We start from the raw sequence: 15,497 nt of genomic DNA, 5'->3' as shown, positions 1-15,497 counted from the left end.
ATTGTTCTTTTTTAAGGAAGACTTGTATTTGTTTTTGTTTGATTGAAATAAATAATTTATTTTATTTTGATTTTTGATTTTAACTTCATACTTTACAATCCATAATTATTTGTATGAGTTTTTATATAATAAATTAGTAATATAGTTAACGGGGATTGGGGCCAGTACGGGGACCTAATCCCCAATGGGAATGGGAACGGGGAATCCCCAGTTTATTATTACGGGGATTGGGGCAGGTAAGGGGATGGGGGAATGAAGTCGGGTATGGGGATGGTAATTTAATCCCCTTACCCTACCCTCCCCATTGCCATTCCTAATAATTTGTTTAAATCAGAGTTATGTCGGGAAAGTTATGATAAAAAATAGAAGTTACTATTCCTAGTTGATATTTTAAAAAGGGGTTTCCATTTTGGGAAGAGAGAGAAAAGTCAAAAATGATCCAAAATTGGGAAAAGCCGATCCTTTATCCCTCTTCCTCCCTCCTTTCGCGCACAGTAACCGGAGAAGACAAATCCGGCAAATTCTTCGCCGTCGAGCCACCGTAGGTCATCCCACCGGTCAGAAAGCTTCCTCTCTTCCTCCTCTTTCATCTCAGGTAAGAATTTCGAGTTGGGTAGCTTTGCTTTGGGAGAATCGAAGAAGAATTCCTAGAAATGGGAAATCAGAGATTTGCTTCGATCTCCTATTTTCGGCCGGATTTCTTGGGGGTTTGGGTAGCTAGTGAGGTGCTGAACATGTTCCTAACCTTGTTGCTGCTCGATTTGATAGGTGGAGGAAGAATTGAAGGTGATTGTGACCGTGAACAGTAACCGTCGGGTTTCTTGACTTTGGGTTGAATTTCCGGCCATATTTGCTTGGATTTGACTGTTGTTGCAGGTACAACTATTGTTGGGCTTGTTGTGGAGATTGTGTTGGTGTAATTTTCTTGGCCGGTTATGGGTGTTGGAGTGGTGGCGTGTGAAGCCACGCACTGCCACTGGTGGTGGTGCGTGGAGGCTCTGTCAGCCCCTCAAAAATGCTTTATTTTTTTAGTTTTGAATCATACCTAGTGTTGGAAGTTCTTGATTATTGTTGTTTTCCTATGAATTCGATGTTGGATGTTGTTTTTAGAATGTTAAGATTATAATTTGGGGTTGAGAACTCGTTGTTATGATTTTTGTGATGAGTTGAAATTGTTGGGAGGTCAGGGAAGTGAAATGGGTTAAACAAAATTGAGAGAGAATTTGGAAATTTGGAAGGGAATTTATTTTATAATTTGCTGGTTTAATTATGGTTAAGGAATCGGAATTTAATTGGTTGAGTTGTCGAAAGAGTCCTTCTGAGGGTTAAAGATAAATCGAGGGCGTTGAAATCTTTAAGAATTCCGAATTCGAGATTTGTAAATCCTAAATTGAAGAGTCGGATTTTTAGAGGAATTGATGAATGACGAGTTATTAAATTTTTCAAGGGAATGAGTTTTTGATTCTTAATTATTCCCTTATTGCGGTTAATTATATCCTGCCAATTATTACAGGACGCACTGAGCCCTCGAGCGAGGAGGACACTGGCAAGCAACAGGATTAGCGGCGAGGCTCACCTGTGAGTGGACCTTTGTTTTATTTAAATGATTCATGCAGCATGGCATTAAATTTGTGACTTGGAAATATTGTTTGTTTAAATGTGATTTTTGTTGAAAGAAAAGAGTTTTAAAAAGAAATGAGTTGGCAAGGAGGCTATTATTGGCGCATGCGTATATTACCTAGTCAGCAGTCCCCTCTAGGTAATAGTCTGGTTGGCAGCCCCCTCCAGACTATATTTCGGTCGACAGTCCCCTCTGGTGCGTCATCTGGTCGGCAGTCCCCTCTAACTACCTGTGGTTAGTTGGTAGTCCCCTCTAATCACCGCCTCCTAAATTCCGGTTGGCAATCCCTTCCGATGTGTCATTTGGGCAGCAGTCCCCTCCAGATGACATGAGATGACTAGTCAGCAGCCCTCTCTAGTCATCGAACGTTTTTCATGAAAATGTTGTTTTCAAATGGAACGAGTTTGGAAATGTTTTATAAACCTCGCTGCATGCCGGATTTTAATAACGAGAAAATAACACTACTACAAAAATTCAATCAGACGACGCCTTTCACACGACGCATCATACTTTTCCGTCATCTAATTAATTTTTATTTTTTCAGACGTCGTTTTTACAAAATTCGTCATTTGATATGGACTTATGAATTAGTTCTGAAGGCATTTAAGGACAAAACTGTTGTGTGACGCTTAAAAAATTGAGCGGCAAGTTTCCCACCACGTAAGTGGTGCCAAACCCTATCTCAAACCCCAAATTCCCCTTCCCCCCCCCCCCCCCCCCCCAACATGTATTATTCATACGACTGAAAATAACAAAACTGTGGTCTGATCAATATGTTTGGCTGAAGGAGGGAGATTTCCCACCTCCATTTTTCTCTACCTCCCCAAAGAGGGAAATCAAATTGATAGGAGACAAATCTCAAATTTAAAATGGCTGCATTCAGACCACATTTCTATAAAATTCTGTTATGTGAGTCTTTGTCAAAATCGATATAGTCAAGCTTAAAGCCTTAATACTTAGGCAAAAGAATAACAAAAATACCCACAGCTCCTCAATCTCTCGACAACGCCTCTCTCCCCTACCTCTAGACCCCAAATCCATCATTTTGAAACCTTGGACCTCTCTCGTCTCTCTGACATCCAAACCAGTCTCCGCCTCATAGGATTGACGGTGAATTCATCCCATCACTCTCGCTTCAAACAGACCGGAGAGAGCCCTAGATTGGAATCCCTCTCTTCTCCAATTCTTCGTCCTCTTTCTCTATATATGAGCGGAAGAAGCCGAAGCTCGAGCTCCTTCGACCCTATGAACGGGTTAAGAAGATCGAGTTGGTGTCTAGCATAGATGATGAAGAACCCCATGGCAGCTGATTCTCTCCTGAAAGGTAAACGTCCCCAATTTAATCTCAATTGAAATTTCTAGGGTTTTAAGTTTGGGGATTTTGTTCAGTGGTTGTCTTATTCGCTCTAATTACTAACATAAATTTTCAAAAATTGTTGGAATTGTTAGGCCAAATGAATTTGGGAAACCGCTAATTTAACCCTTTTGTTTTCGTTATTTGATTGTGGCAGTCCGTCACTCTTCACACAAATCTTGGCGATGTCATGTGCGAGGTCTTCTACGATGAGGTCCCTAAAACCGCCAAGGTCAGTCTTCTCAACTCCGTTTAGTTGTTCAGCTAATAACAGTTCACAGTGATATGTTCTGGCTTTGATTATTATTAGGGAGAGCATCTGAAATTTAAATTGCAGCTGAAATTGATTACCAAAAATTTTTGGAAACCCTACTGAAATAGGACATCAATTTGGTTGTGAAGCTGAAGCATCATAGTGGCATTTCTGGTAATAAAGACACCCACTTATTAACTAACTAGTTGTGTTACTAGTGAATATTACCATATCGTCAAGTTGTTTGATTCGTTTTGAGTGCTTGCCCAGTTGTTATTCCTTGTTTAACTTCATGTTGCTGTAATTATTGGTATAGAACAAAAACAAGAGGTGGTTGAATTTCTGAGCAGTTGAGCTATTGAGGTGAGAGAGTTTGATGAGTGATGAATTGGGTTACTTAATGAAATAATAGTTTCTGCTACTACTGCTGCTTTGTGTGGCCTAAGAGAAAGAGGACCTTCTGTTCTCTTGGGCCAGTTCTCTTTGGTATGCTTTTACATTTCTCTACTCATTAAGATAAAAAGATAAAATCTTTGATGTTTTTTGGTTTTAGTTTTGATACAAGCTTTTATGCTTTCTAGGTTGTTTTGTAGTTTTCAGTTTGTCATGCAAATTTTCTTAGTATATTTCCTTGTGTTGCATACTATGCAGAGTAGAAAAAAAAAACACTAAACTAAAGACTAGAGGTCTAGTGATTGGGATGTGCAACGATTTTGTTTCTTTTATGCCACTGTACTAGATACTTGTGTGGATTACATTGAAATATGTTTTCTGAAATAAATTAATTCCATAATGTTCTGATTTGTTCCATGTGGAGAAAGGTGAGGTGGGTTTTGAACAATAGAGCAATGATCATAATCAGAGTAATCAGAGAGATGTTCATATATCAATGTTGCAGAGGCTTAATCCTACAAACCCTTTGAGAATTGCTATCAATGCTAAGACCATAAGCGCTGCTCCTCCTCCTCCTTATCGGTTCCAACCGGCCCAAAATGTCAGAGTTGGTACTACTTCACCTTCATCTCTATCTGATTTCTCTCAGTCTCACACAACTCCTCCTCAGCATTCTCAGCCTCGCTCTAATCCAACCCCTCAAGTAAGTTTTCCTCAATATTAAACATTTTAATTCATGCTATGATACAAGTCAATTTGGGGCTCTCTTGCTAGTAACATGTTTGTTAATTTGTAAGTGATGAGTTTGAGTTTGAGTTTGAGTTTGATGTTTTATGGGTTTTCGCTTTCTCTGAATTTGTTTACCAGGAAGCGATTACAACACTAAACTCAAGAGCCTACACCAACAAGATATCTTTGTTCCTTTTCATTGTGCACATGGTGGCTGCTATTGGGCTAGTTGGTTTTCTAATACTTAGCCAAAGTAATGAGGAATGTAGCTAATATAACTGTGAGTAGGGTGATTCTCTATATTATCTCAGAGGAATGCAGTCCAATACTCAGTTTTGTCTCCAGAGAGCCTGGAGTATAAGTCTTGGAAGTGCTTGGTTTGGATCTCTATTTGTGCTAGTAATTGAAGCACTGAGAATTGTTGCTCGGGCTTTAAATCTACTTGCGGGCAAGGATGAGTTTATGTTTTCTTGTGCGCATTGCTTTCTCAATGTCATACAGAGCATCTTTCGATATGGCGACGGCTGGGCCTTTGTTCAGGTACCTTAATTTACTTAAGTCATTAGCAATTTCTTCTTGAATCAATTCTATCCAATATTTGCATATAATGCGCAAAACAATAAAATAGTATAACATTCGTCCATAGCTTCTTTCCCCGTCAGAGGGCTTTATTATGCATTGCAAAACAATAGTTTAGTCAGCTGCTCAATATGTTAATAGCACAAGTTGTTTTATTTTGTTTGAAAGTCATATATATAATAATATCGATAACGAATTATGCTGATAGCTGATTGACTTGATACACATTTACGCAAGCGTACGTATCATTGTCAAGATAGGGAAGTATTATGCCTAAAGTTATCGTACCACGGGGATTAGTGGCTAACCCACAATCCTTGGGTAATCGGAAATAAAGACACTTAGCAAATAATGAAAAAGAAAAAGAAAATAAATAAAAATGCTACTCTAAGGCACCAAGCCTTAGCAATGCTCAGCTTTGGTTTGCACCGAAGCCTAATCAAAGCTATAAGCCTAGATATGACTATTTACAATGAAGTAGAAAGTGTCACCGAAAATGTAATTTGCATTTCTAATAACTAAAGTGCAAGAATTTAAATGAAAACTCAAATAACAACTAAATTAAATAAAGTAATGCAAAGTAAGAAATGTATATAAATTGGGGATTGGTACGTAGGGATGAATCCTAACCCTAATTCAGTGCTCTAGATGCTAATTTGATTTACGTGCAATTTATTAAAGATGGTAGAAGCCGTACCCAAGGCTTTTCAAGGCTCAAGGGCCGAAATTCCCTTTCATGGTATTCTTACTCCGGTTCAAGGACCGTAGGAACTTACTTGACATAAATTAGAGTCGGTTCAAGGGTCATTAATTCACATCAAGAGGCCTAGAGTTCAAGGAATTAGGCAACCAAGCTCACCATAATTGCGATCAAGCTAATCATGTAGTGAACCATGCTTGTACTTCCCATGAATATTAAATCGGGGTTCTAGCTCTAAAATCTAAGGATGTCATCCCCTAAATTTTAATCTAGACTTATTAAAACACATACCCAAGCAAAAGCATGCATTCTAATCAATTATCACAAAACAGAAGCATCCAATAATTAACAAATTCCATATATAAATTAAATTAAGCATTCATTATATCAAATTTGGGCTAGGGCACACAACCCTAACCCCCAACAACAAAACTACTCACTACCCATCACCAAACTAACATCAAAATACATAATTTAAAGAGGAACAAAGTGAAGAGAAGTAGGAGTAACAAGAACAAGCCACAAATTGCTATAAAGCAATTATGACTAGTCTTGATTTATGGCTCCCCACTTTTACCCAAATTTGATAGTGATGAAGTTTTTGATTCCTGGGCTTTCCCTTTGAATCTTGTGAAATTGATGAGAAGATGAAATTTTAGTGAGGTGGATCTTGGTGAGGTAGATCTTGGTGAGGAGAAGGAATTTTGGTGAGGTAGATCTTTGTGAGGAGAAGAAAAGATGAGAAGGAGGAATTTTGGTGAAGTAGATCTTGGTGAGGAGGTATGAATTTTGGTGAGAAGAATGAATTTGGTGAGGTGGTGTGGATCTTGGTAGGGAGAAAAAAAATGGAGAAGGAAGGGAAAGAGAGCAGCCCACCAAGATCCTCTGTTTTGGTGGTCGGCTCTGTTGGTGTCTCTCCGCTCGAGATATGAATGGTCGTGGGCTATATATATATATCAAGAGGGGGGAGAGAATTATCATCTCAATCTGGATGGTTGTGCGTGAAGGAAGAAAGATAAGGTGATGGTGAGGTGTCACCATCAGATTGGTTTAAGTGAAAAAATGAAGAAGAGTGATGGCTGATGATTGAAAGCACGTGCAGATCCTCCATAATTAAACCAAAGTTTAATTGCCTCCTCTTTCTATATCTTTTATTTATCTTTTTTTTTCCCTTCATAATCTTCTTCCCATCAAGATACAATTGCGCACGCTTGTGGTGACCCGAGAGAGGGGTCCCACAGCGCCGCGACCCCGAGCCAATGAGAAACTGACATGTCACGAATGACATCCCGATAACTCATCAACCCGAAATCGCAAGGCCTTTTGGGTCCAAACTGTTGGTTTACAAAACACTTCATGGACAAGTCGTTCTAGCAACCAAGCAACACAGTTTCAAAAGCGGAATTTGAAATGGGCTAAGAGTTTTGGGCTTGCAATTCGGAGCCCAATACTCTTAGCCCATTTCAAATTCCGCTTTTGAAAATGTGTTGCTTGGTTGCTAGAACGACTTGTCCATGAAGTGTTTTGTAAACCAACAGTTTGGACCCAAAAGGCCTTGCGATTTCGGGTTGATGAGTTATCGGAATGTCATTCGTGACATGTTGGTTTCTCATTGGCTCGGGGTCGCGGCGCTGTGGGACCCCTCTCTCGGGTCACCACAACGCTATTTTTCTGTGATCGGGTTCCGCATTCTCGTTGACATTGACCATGGTTGATTAATGTTGACTTTTTCATCTTTTATGTCGGAAAACCCATTTTGCTCCAATTTCGTATGAACACTTCTGAAGTCTGCAACTCTGCTTATTTCCTACACAATAAATAAAAATTAAATTAATTACATTATTATTGGCTTAAGGATTAGCCTATTTCTAGTGTTTTAGATACAATTACATGCATATAAATACGTGTAATCACTGATATTGTCCTCTACTAATATGTGTCAATGAGATTATCTGTAAGTGGGTAGTTGCCAAAAGATCCTACCTGCTATGAAATAGTTAAACTTTCTGAATGATTAAATGAATCAAATTAGATGAAAGTTCTCTATCTGAAGTATACACATCATTGCAGACGGCTTTTCTAACAAAGGTATATATATTGGGCCTTCCTCCCCACCAGAATGGGTTTTGTTGATTAGGATGCCTATATGTTTCTCTATCTTGAATGTATCTTCATGTTTGTGTGTCAATGCATGGTTCATGTATGCAGCTGTCAGATCAAATATGCTTCCTTCCCATTTTCTTCGTAGCACTTATCATTAAGTTGAGCGATGACATTGAATTTGTCTGTAGGGTCCTAAATTTTTTTTTTCAAGTGTTAGTGCCAGCCATAATTTATGTTCATTGTATGATTATTGTTGTTTTGTTCATTTGATTGCAAATATATGTTCCAACAAATCCTTCTGGTGCTGAAACACTATCACCAGGAACTGTTGTTCCACAAACTAATCTGTATATACACAGATTATGGGGTAAACCTAGTGAGGTATGATATTTGATATTGATAGTGAAAGTAGCAGCTTTCTTTATATTTCAAAAAGTATTGTCAGAAATATTAGAATAAATTAGGTTTCACTAGTTTTAACTTTTAAACTTTCGAAGTGGATGGGGATCATTGGAAGGAAATATTAGTTTGAAAATATGGTTGTAGGTGATGGTGGTAATTTTAGCCAAATGGTGTGTCTATGCACATATATTGCATGTGTGACCTACTGACAATGACGGAATAACAATTACTCTAGCTTTTGAGGCTTTTAGTTATTGTCCATGCTCCTTTATTATTTAGGTATGTGAAATGTCTTACTATGATACTTTTGAATCTGCAGGATCTAAAAACTAGCCAAAGTACTTGGTAACATTTACCGTCGGTATTAATCAGAAGAAAAATATTGATGCAGCAGTTAAAATTACCAATTAACAAAAACACCAGAGAAACAGAACAGTGAACAGAGAGTTTGCTGATGGAGCAGGACAAGATCTTCTTTTAGAGAGATTGCAATCCATGAACCAGCAAGATGCTTAAGGAAACAAGCTACTTAAAGATGTTGGGTTATGAACTTGGATGTATATTGCTAGGAGAGTACTATTAGATGTATTCCTTTTGTGGATAAAAGATTACCTTTGCACAATCTATTTTGGTGCATGATTCACACGCAATTTACGTGTGTTTCTAACCCTAATTACCTTGAAATTAGCGAATACTCAAGCATTATTTCGTAGTATTACTTTGTTTTCTTCGTTTGTAGGAAATTATGGTCAAGAGACGAAAAAGATGAAAGAAGTAGTGAATTCGAGCAAAAAGTCAATTCCGACTAAAGGACAAAAAGTCAACTGGTTGATCATCGGGTCAACTAAGTCAACTTGGCCCAATAGCAAGAAGTCTGAGGCCTAAGACCAAAGAAGCACACAAGTGAAGACCCAAGCCCATTTGTATTACATCTTTGTATTCAAATTTCAAATTCAAAATTGATGTAATGACAATAATAATTAGTGGACCATACACATCACACATGTGGATGAAGATATTTATTTTTATTCGCACTAGACACACACTCACTTACACTTTTACCCTTCGATTTTCTTTTTATTTTCCAAAATATTTTCTAATCTTCTAATTCTCTACATTTTTATTAGGTTGTTTTAGTCTTTTAGTTTTACCCATTTTCTACTTGTTTTTGAGCCATTTGGATCTAGGGTACAAGTCCAATCTTGACCCTAGAACCCAATGGGGTATTTAAACACCTTTGCACACACATTGCACAAGCTTAAGACCCATTTTTCTACACCCTAGGCCTTTTGGTCGAATTTGGGACTTCTCTCCCTTCTCACCTCTTCTTCTCTTCTTCATCCCCCATTCTTCATATGTAAGCTAGCACAAGGAGGAGGCACACACATTTCCGGTATATAGGCCACCATCTCTACACCATGGCTTCATAAGGGTAGCAAGAGAAGCCATGAAGTTATGGCAATAGCTAGTGACAAGCTTTGCCTTAAATTTCATGGATTTCTCCTCTCTTTCCCTCTTCTTTCTCTCTCTTATTTCTTCCTTATGGTGTTGTTTGATGTGTATTGATATATACTTCTGTGTGACCTCTCATGGTTTTAGGGTTTTGAAACCCAAGTTTAGTTTTGTATGGTTTTGTTGAAGAATTAATAAAATTGATATTTATTCATATGATTTGTGTACTCTTGCTTTAATTTCTTCACTTTAGATGTATGGTTTAGGTTTTCCCCTCCTTAATCTATGTTTAGTGTGTTGGAATTGGAATATTAAATTGGGGAATTTATATTTCAATTTAGATTATAGAATGAGTATGATGGAATTGCCCATTGCATATCTCTATTTCCATTTGGATTTCTTAGATTGTGGTTTTCCAATCACCCAATTTTGAGTATTATTACCCTTGATTGTCGGAATAGTATTCGGAATTGTTGGGTAGGGTAATTGTTTTCACAAGTACTCTTTTCGACCTTATTATTTGTGGTGATGGTTGCTAGAGTGTGTTACAATCAATTGTCGAAACATAAAACATTTAGTTTTGAGCACTTATGTCTCTAACAAGGCATAAGGTCTGAGACTAGTATAGGGTAGCCAATAACTAAGTATTCTTTCTGCTTCTTGTTTTTGCTTAGGGTTTGACTACTATTTTATGACAATCAATTTAGCTTTCTTTTCGACCTCTTAATGCTAAATGGAAATCCGACAAAACATTTGAAGTATCATTTGAATTAATCATCATCATTCCATATGATTTTAGATTTGTGTGGAGAACCTTGAATTCCATGGTGACCCTTGATGCGATGCATCCCCATCCTTCTATCTATCTTATTTTTATGTCGTAGTTAGTTAGTTTATTTATCATTTATGAAAATCCAAAAAAACATTGTGACTTTCCCACTACAATTCATTTGTAAATCCATGTGAGTGTGACCATTACAAGCACTTTTGTTTGTTTCACGGCCCTATCTAGGTCTTGCTTGGTGCAAGGCCGTCTATGTGACTTTGTGTGATGCAAAGTCATGCTTAAATGAGGTTTGGTACCTTGTTTAGCATTTACTTTATTTTATTTGTTTGTACAAGTGATTTTCGGTGACCTAGAACCATAGGATTCTTAGCTAGCTCGTAATCCCTGAGGTACGATAAACCGGGACGTAAATCCTTCCCATCTTTGATGACCGTGTTGATTGTTACGCGATAGGCGAATGAAAAAACGCTCAAATCAGTGCAGGATGTGGATTATAACAATTTCTTCTATGTATTGATCAGCTACTGTTAATTTGGTCATTTTTTATTTCAGTTCTAGAATATATAATGCATTGAATCATTCTATTAGGACAACAATAACCCCAAAAAAAAACTGTCGTATGAACAAAATATTTACAACATCACAAAATAAAAACTATTGTCTGAATTCAAAATAGATGACAGATGCTTTGTAAAGAGTGTTGTGTGAATACAACTCACACAATAGTTATAAAATAAAGCGACCTCTGAATCGCAATGACACAACAGTTACTAAAGTCACCCGTCGTCTGAAGAATAGTCACACAACAGCTAATGTTGTTGACAGGCTGCCAGCATGCTGTCGAGCCCTTCACACGACGGTTCCCTACAATCGACCTTCATCAGACGGTGCCTCGATATATAACGGTTTGCCTCCATATCAGACAACGGTTTTTAGCCGTCGTCTAATTCAATTTTTGTAGTAGTGTAAGAAAGCATTCAATTAGTTGTTTTTGGAAGTTACTTTATTTTTGTCCACACACTCTTAATAATTTTTAAATGTTTTCCCCTTGGCCCTTCGGTTTCAAATGCCTAGATTTCAGATTTGCCGAGGTCGCGTCCAGGAACTCGAAGCATAGGATTCAGCGCTTCCGTTTTGATTGTAGGTTATTACTTAACCTACCTTGTATGATATCGGTTTAATTACGTAGTACTGCTCTGATAACCATTTTAATTTGGAGAATGTTAATGCTTAAGAATTTGATTGCCGTGTTGGAGTTAAGATGGAATCGTACTTTCGGAAGCTAGTGTACTGGTGAGTATGAAATACCCTCATTTACAACTATTTGAACAAAAATTTACAAGTATTTGAACCAAAATTACAACATTGAGAACAAAAGTTATCATATTCATTTATACTATTTACATATAGTTAAACAAAAATTACAACATTGACAATGAATTTGTTCAAAAGCTTGTAAAAATGTCGTAAGAGGTGTAATTACCATTATTAGAACTAAGATTACAACATTGACAACAAATTTGTTTAAAAACTTGTAAAATGTCGTAAGAGGTGTAATTACCATTATTAGAACTAAGATTTCACAAAGTATGACTCAAATTACAACTTTGACAACAAAATTTGTTCTCACTTTTGTAAATGTGAGTATGAGATACCCACCACTACACTAGCTAGAATTTCCCGTAATATATATGCTTGGAATGTAAATCTTGGAATGTAGCTTTGGTTGTGAGTTTAGTTATGTGCTTGTCCAGGTTTTGTAAATTTTGGGTAGTCCATTTTAGGGGAGGTTCTGCCGATTTTTTGGTAGGATTTCATCTAAGGCGGGCCCCACATGCTCGTAACTGGGTTTCGGGCTGAAACTCGGGTCGGGTTCTGTCATACACCCCTAAAATAAAGAATTAACCAAACTTGCCCAATGTAGGGGCAATCAAGAAAGCTGCATAAGTAAATATATAACTGACAGAAAAGTGGGCTAATCCAACTAATCTCGCTTGTACAATAGAAAGAGCGACCGGTTTATCTCTCCATCGAATCAAATTAGCTAAAGTTCTGCGTTCTTGAGCCTAGGCTAAAGTTTCAATCAATTCTTGCCAATACCCCCTACCTGAATATTTGGTGTTTTGACTCTATTAGCTAATTCAGACCAACACCAAGATAACTTGCTTTTCGAATAAGGTCGTGTTCCAAGTAACTGGAGTTCCTAAGTTTGATTATGCTCAAATGTTACTAAATAATCTCGAGCAACAATTATATTTGCTTTTACAAATCCATTTGGTTAACTACTCCAAAATAAATTTCCCATTTTTTAGTGACACAACTCCATTGTGTTACTCTGCTCTCCCCCCGAGTTTCTCAAATTTGTAGATAAATTGATAATCTTTAATTTTATGTCAGAAGAGAAAAAGTAACTGAAAGTAAAGGACAGGTTGGATCGATTTAGAATGATAGTCTTCTCTTACATGCCTCAAAGGGTAGTGAGCACACAGGATTAGAATATTTTGAATAATCCATTTCAGCGACGAGCTCTTGAATCAAGTTTTTGTAGATAAGGTCCTGTAAAGCCAAGCCTATTCTTCCCAATTCTCTTTTCTCACCCCAGGCAATGTCTCTACATACTTGATCCACAGTACTCTCTTCGACAATAGCATGGTAGTCAGGACGGGTCTTGTTCTCATCAAATGCGGCTACTGACGATTCTGTAGTGAACTTGTTATTTATACTTGGAGGATTACTCAAGTAGTAGTCTTCTTCTCCAGCTATCTTCCTTTGTTGTGCTCGCCCTAGGCATAGTAGATAATTTAGCGCGAAATTAACAATAGTATTAATCGATTATCATTTAAATATATTTATTGAACATGAAAAATAGTAAGGCATGCAAAGTAATAATGAATGAACTAGTGGGTGCTGGAGCTATGATTAAGTTTTCGCTTCCATTGACTATGTCGGACCAAATTCATGTGGACTCATCAACACATATAACCAGATCAGTTGTTCACTTGTTCTTCGTCATCATCATGCCGGCCATATATCTATATATTTATGATAAGTGTCCCTACAAACGTAAATTGCACTTTGGGTCCGATATGCTATTAAGCTTTACAAGCATGCAGCTTTAAGCAAATGTGCGCAGGCCCTGCAATTCTGCAAAAGCTAGCCAGAGTGTTTTTGCCCACCCATATCGATAAAGCCATAAAAATAAATTTTTAGGTTCTGTTTCACTGTTTGGATCTCTTGCTAATGCTGCGTCCTACCGTCTCCGTTTGCTTTGAGGACCATTTATCAGTCTTTATTGGCCAAGAAAAAACCAAAAAAAAAAGGTCTTTGATTGCATCAATTAAGTAACATTTTAGCAATTGGACCACAATACTCCATACTAATAATCATCAAGGTTTCGTAGGCCTTAATTATCTCTTGCTTCTTATAATTACAATTTTTTGATCCAATTATCGTTAATATTTCTGATAACCATGGAAAATATAGGAAAAAGGAAAGTTGTACGTAATTAAGAAGATGCATGGGAATTATTAAGGGCATGTAAGTACGTACCGTAATTAATATTGAACGATATTTGTTTCTTGGAGTAGTGGTGGTGGGGGTTGCTGAAGGGAGAACGAGTACTGGACTCGTCGTCAAGCACAGAAACACAACTCGGCTGCAGCTCACTACTACTCTTCTTCAAAATAGCACCATCACTAGACCTCTTCTTAATTCCCTTATTAATAACAACAACAGTATTGTCAATCGCCTCCATTGATTTTTTCGGTGGCGCACCAACAGCTTCTATCATCTGCTTGAGCGCCTTCAAATCTCGGTCGCATTTTTCCAATGCTCCCAGCAGCTGTTGCCTCTTCTGGCCAGTTATCCTCGAGTAGTAGTACTGATCTTGAACTTGTATTGATGGAGCCTCTTCCTCTTCCAACCCCATAAGCCGCGCTATTACCAGTGATGGTGCTGATCGCCGCCGAATATCTGCTGGAAGTGTCGGGCTTCTTGGCACAATATTACATGAGACTGCCTGGAGATAACTAATATGCGAGGATGGTGACTTGTCTCCAATTTTGTTTAATTCTGTTAGTTGGGCCACTATTCTGTTAGTGGAAGCAGCTTGGATTGTTGTTGATGACGATCCGGGAGAAGAGGAACCATTACCAACCCGCCCATTATTCTTCTCTTGATTTTGCGTTTTCCCTGATGAACATCCTTATAAGCCATTAATATGAATACATATATAAACTTATATAGACGGACAATTAGAATTTAGAAAAAAAAAGATAGCTAGATATACACGATCGATCAATTAATATTTTAAAAAAAAATTATATAGATCGATATATTGCTCTAGATAGCTAGCTGGAAAACTAATTAACAGTAATTAACGGATCGAGTTAGATAAGTACCAAATGTGAGGAATTTGCATTTGCGGAAATTAGTACGGTGGTATTTGGAGAGAAAGCAAATAATGCCGGACATGCAGCCCATGGTCTTTGCATTCGGATCTCCATGGTGAGCAGAGGCAGATGCTGCTGGGTCTAACCGCATATCACTACTGCAGCTGTCCTGTCGTCTCATCGATCTCTATCTCCAAAACAATTCGTTTTGTGGTCTTAATTAGAAAGGATATGGGTATGGAGAGAGACAGCGGGAGAGAGAGAGAGAGGCGAGCCATATACAACGGTAATATACTGAGGAATGATGAGTTTTTTTCCTTCCCTCAATCCTCAGGGTAGACTCAGATAATAATAATAATAATAATAAAATAAATAAAATAAAAATGGAAGACTAAAACACATGACCAAAAAAGAAAATTTCAAAAGGATCTCCACCACCTAGACCACTACTCATTAAAGACTAAGCAAATCGAGAATGGGAATCTTTGACTTCCTTTACGAAAATTATTTTTTTACAAAGAATTTTTATTTTTTTATTTTGAAAGAAAGGGTCAGTGCAGCGGCCCTCACGCTTTGTCCATTAATGAAACCATAGAATGTGTGTGTGTGTGTGGGGGGGGGGGGGAGATATAGTGCCTTAACCCCAAATTACAATAAGTCTCAAGAGAATCGCCCGAGGAAAAAAATATTGTTTAAGGACATTTAGTTTATTGTCTGGCCCAAACTCTAGTGA

General features: G+C 37.7%; 1 protein-coding gene across 1 annotated transcript; it reads right to left on the bottom strand.

Annotated features, from left to right (window-relative positions):
- Positions 1 to 12,807: 12,807 nt before the first annotated feature.
- On the bottom strand, positions 12,808 to 15,073 carry LOC112193735. The gene is made up of 3 exons (XM_024333967.2): positions 14,774 to 15,073; positions 13,923 to 14,564; positions 12,808 to 13,156 (listed from the first exon to the last, which is right to left on the bottom strand). The coding sequence occupies exons 1-3, from the start codon at positions 14,943 to 14,945 to the stop codon at positions 12,813 to 12,815; spliced, it is 1,158 nt and encodes a 385-aa protein (XP_024189735.1). The 5' UTR covers positions 14,946 to 15,073; the 3' UTR covers positions 12,808 to 12,812.
- Positions 15,074 to 15,497: the final 424 nt, after the last annotated feature.

The sequence above is a fragment of the Rosa chinensis genome, chromosome 3 (genome assembly GCF_002994745.2).
Source record: "Rosa chinensis cultivar Old Blush chromosome 3, RchiOBHm-V2, whole genome shotgun sequence".
Classification (NCBI taxonomy): Eukaryota; Viridiplantae; Streptophyta; class Magnoliopsida; order Rosales; family Rosaceae; genus Rosa; species Rosa chinensis.
The sequence above is the reverse complement of the archived record's forward strand: the minus strand, read 5'-3'. Positions and strand labels throughout refer to the sequence as shown.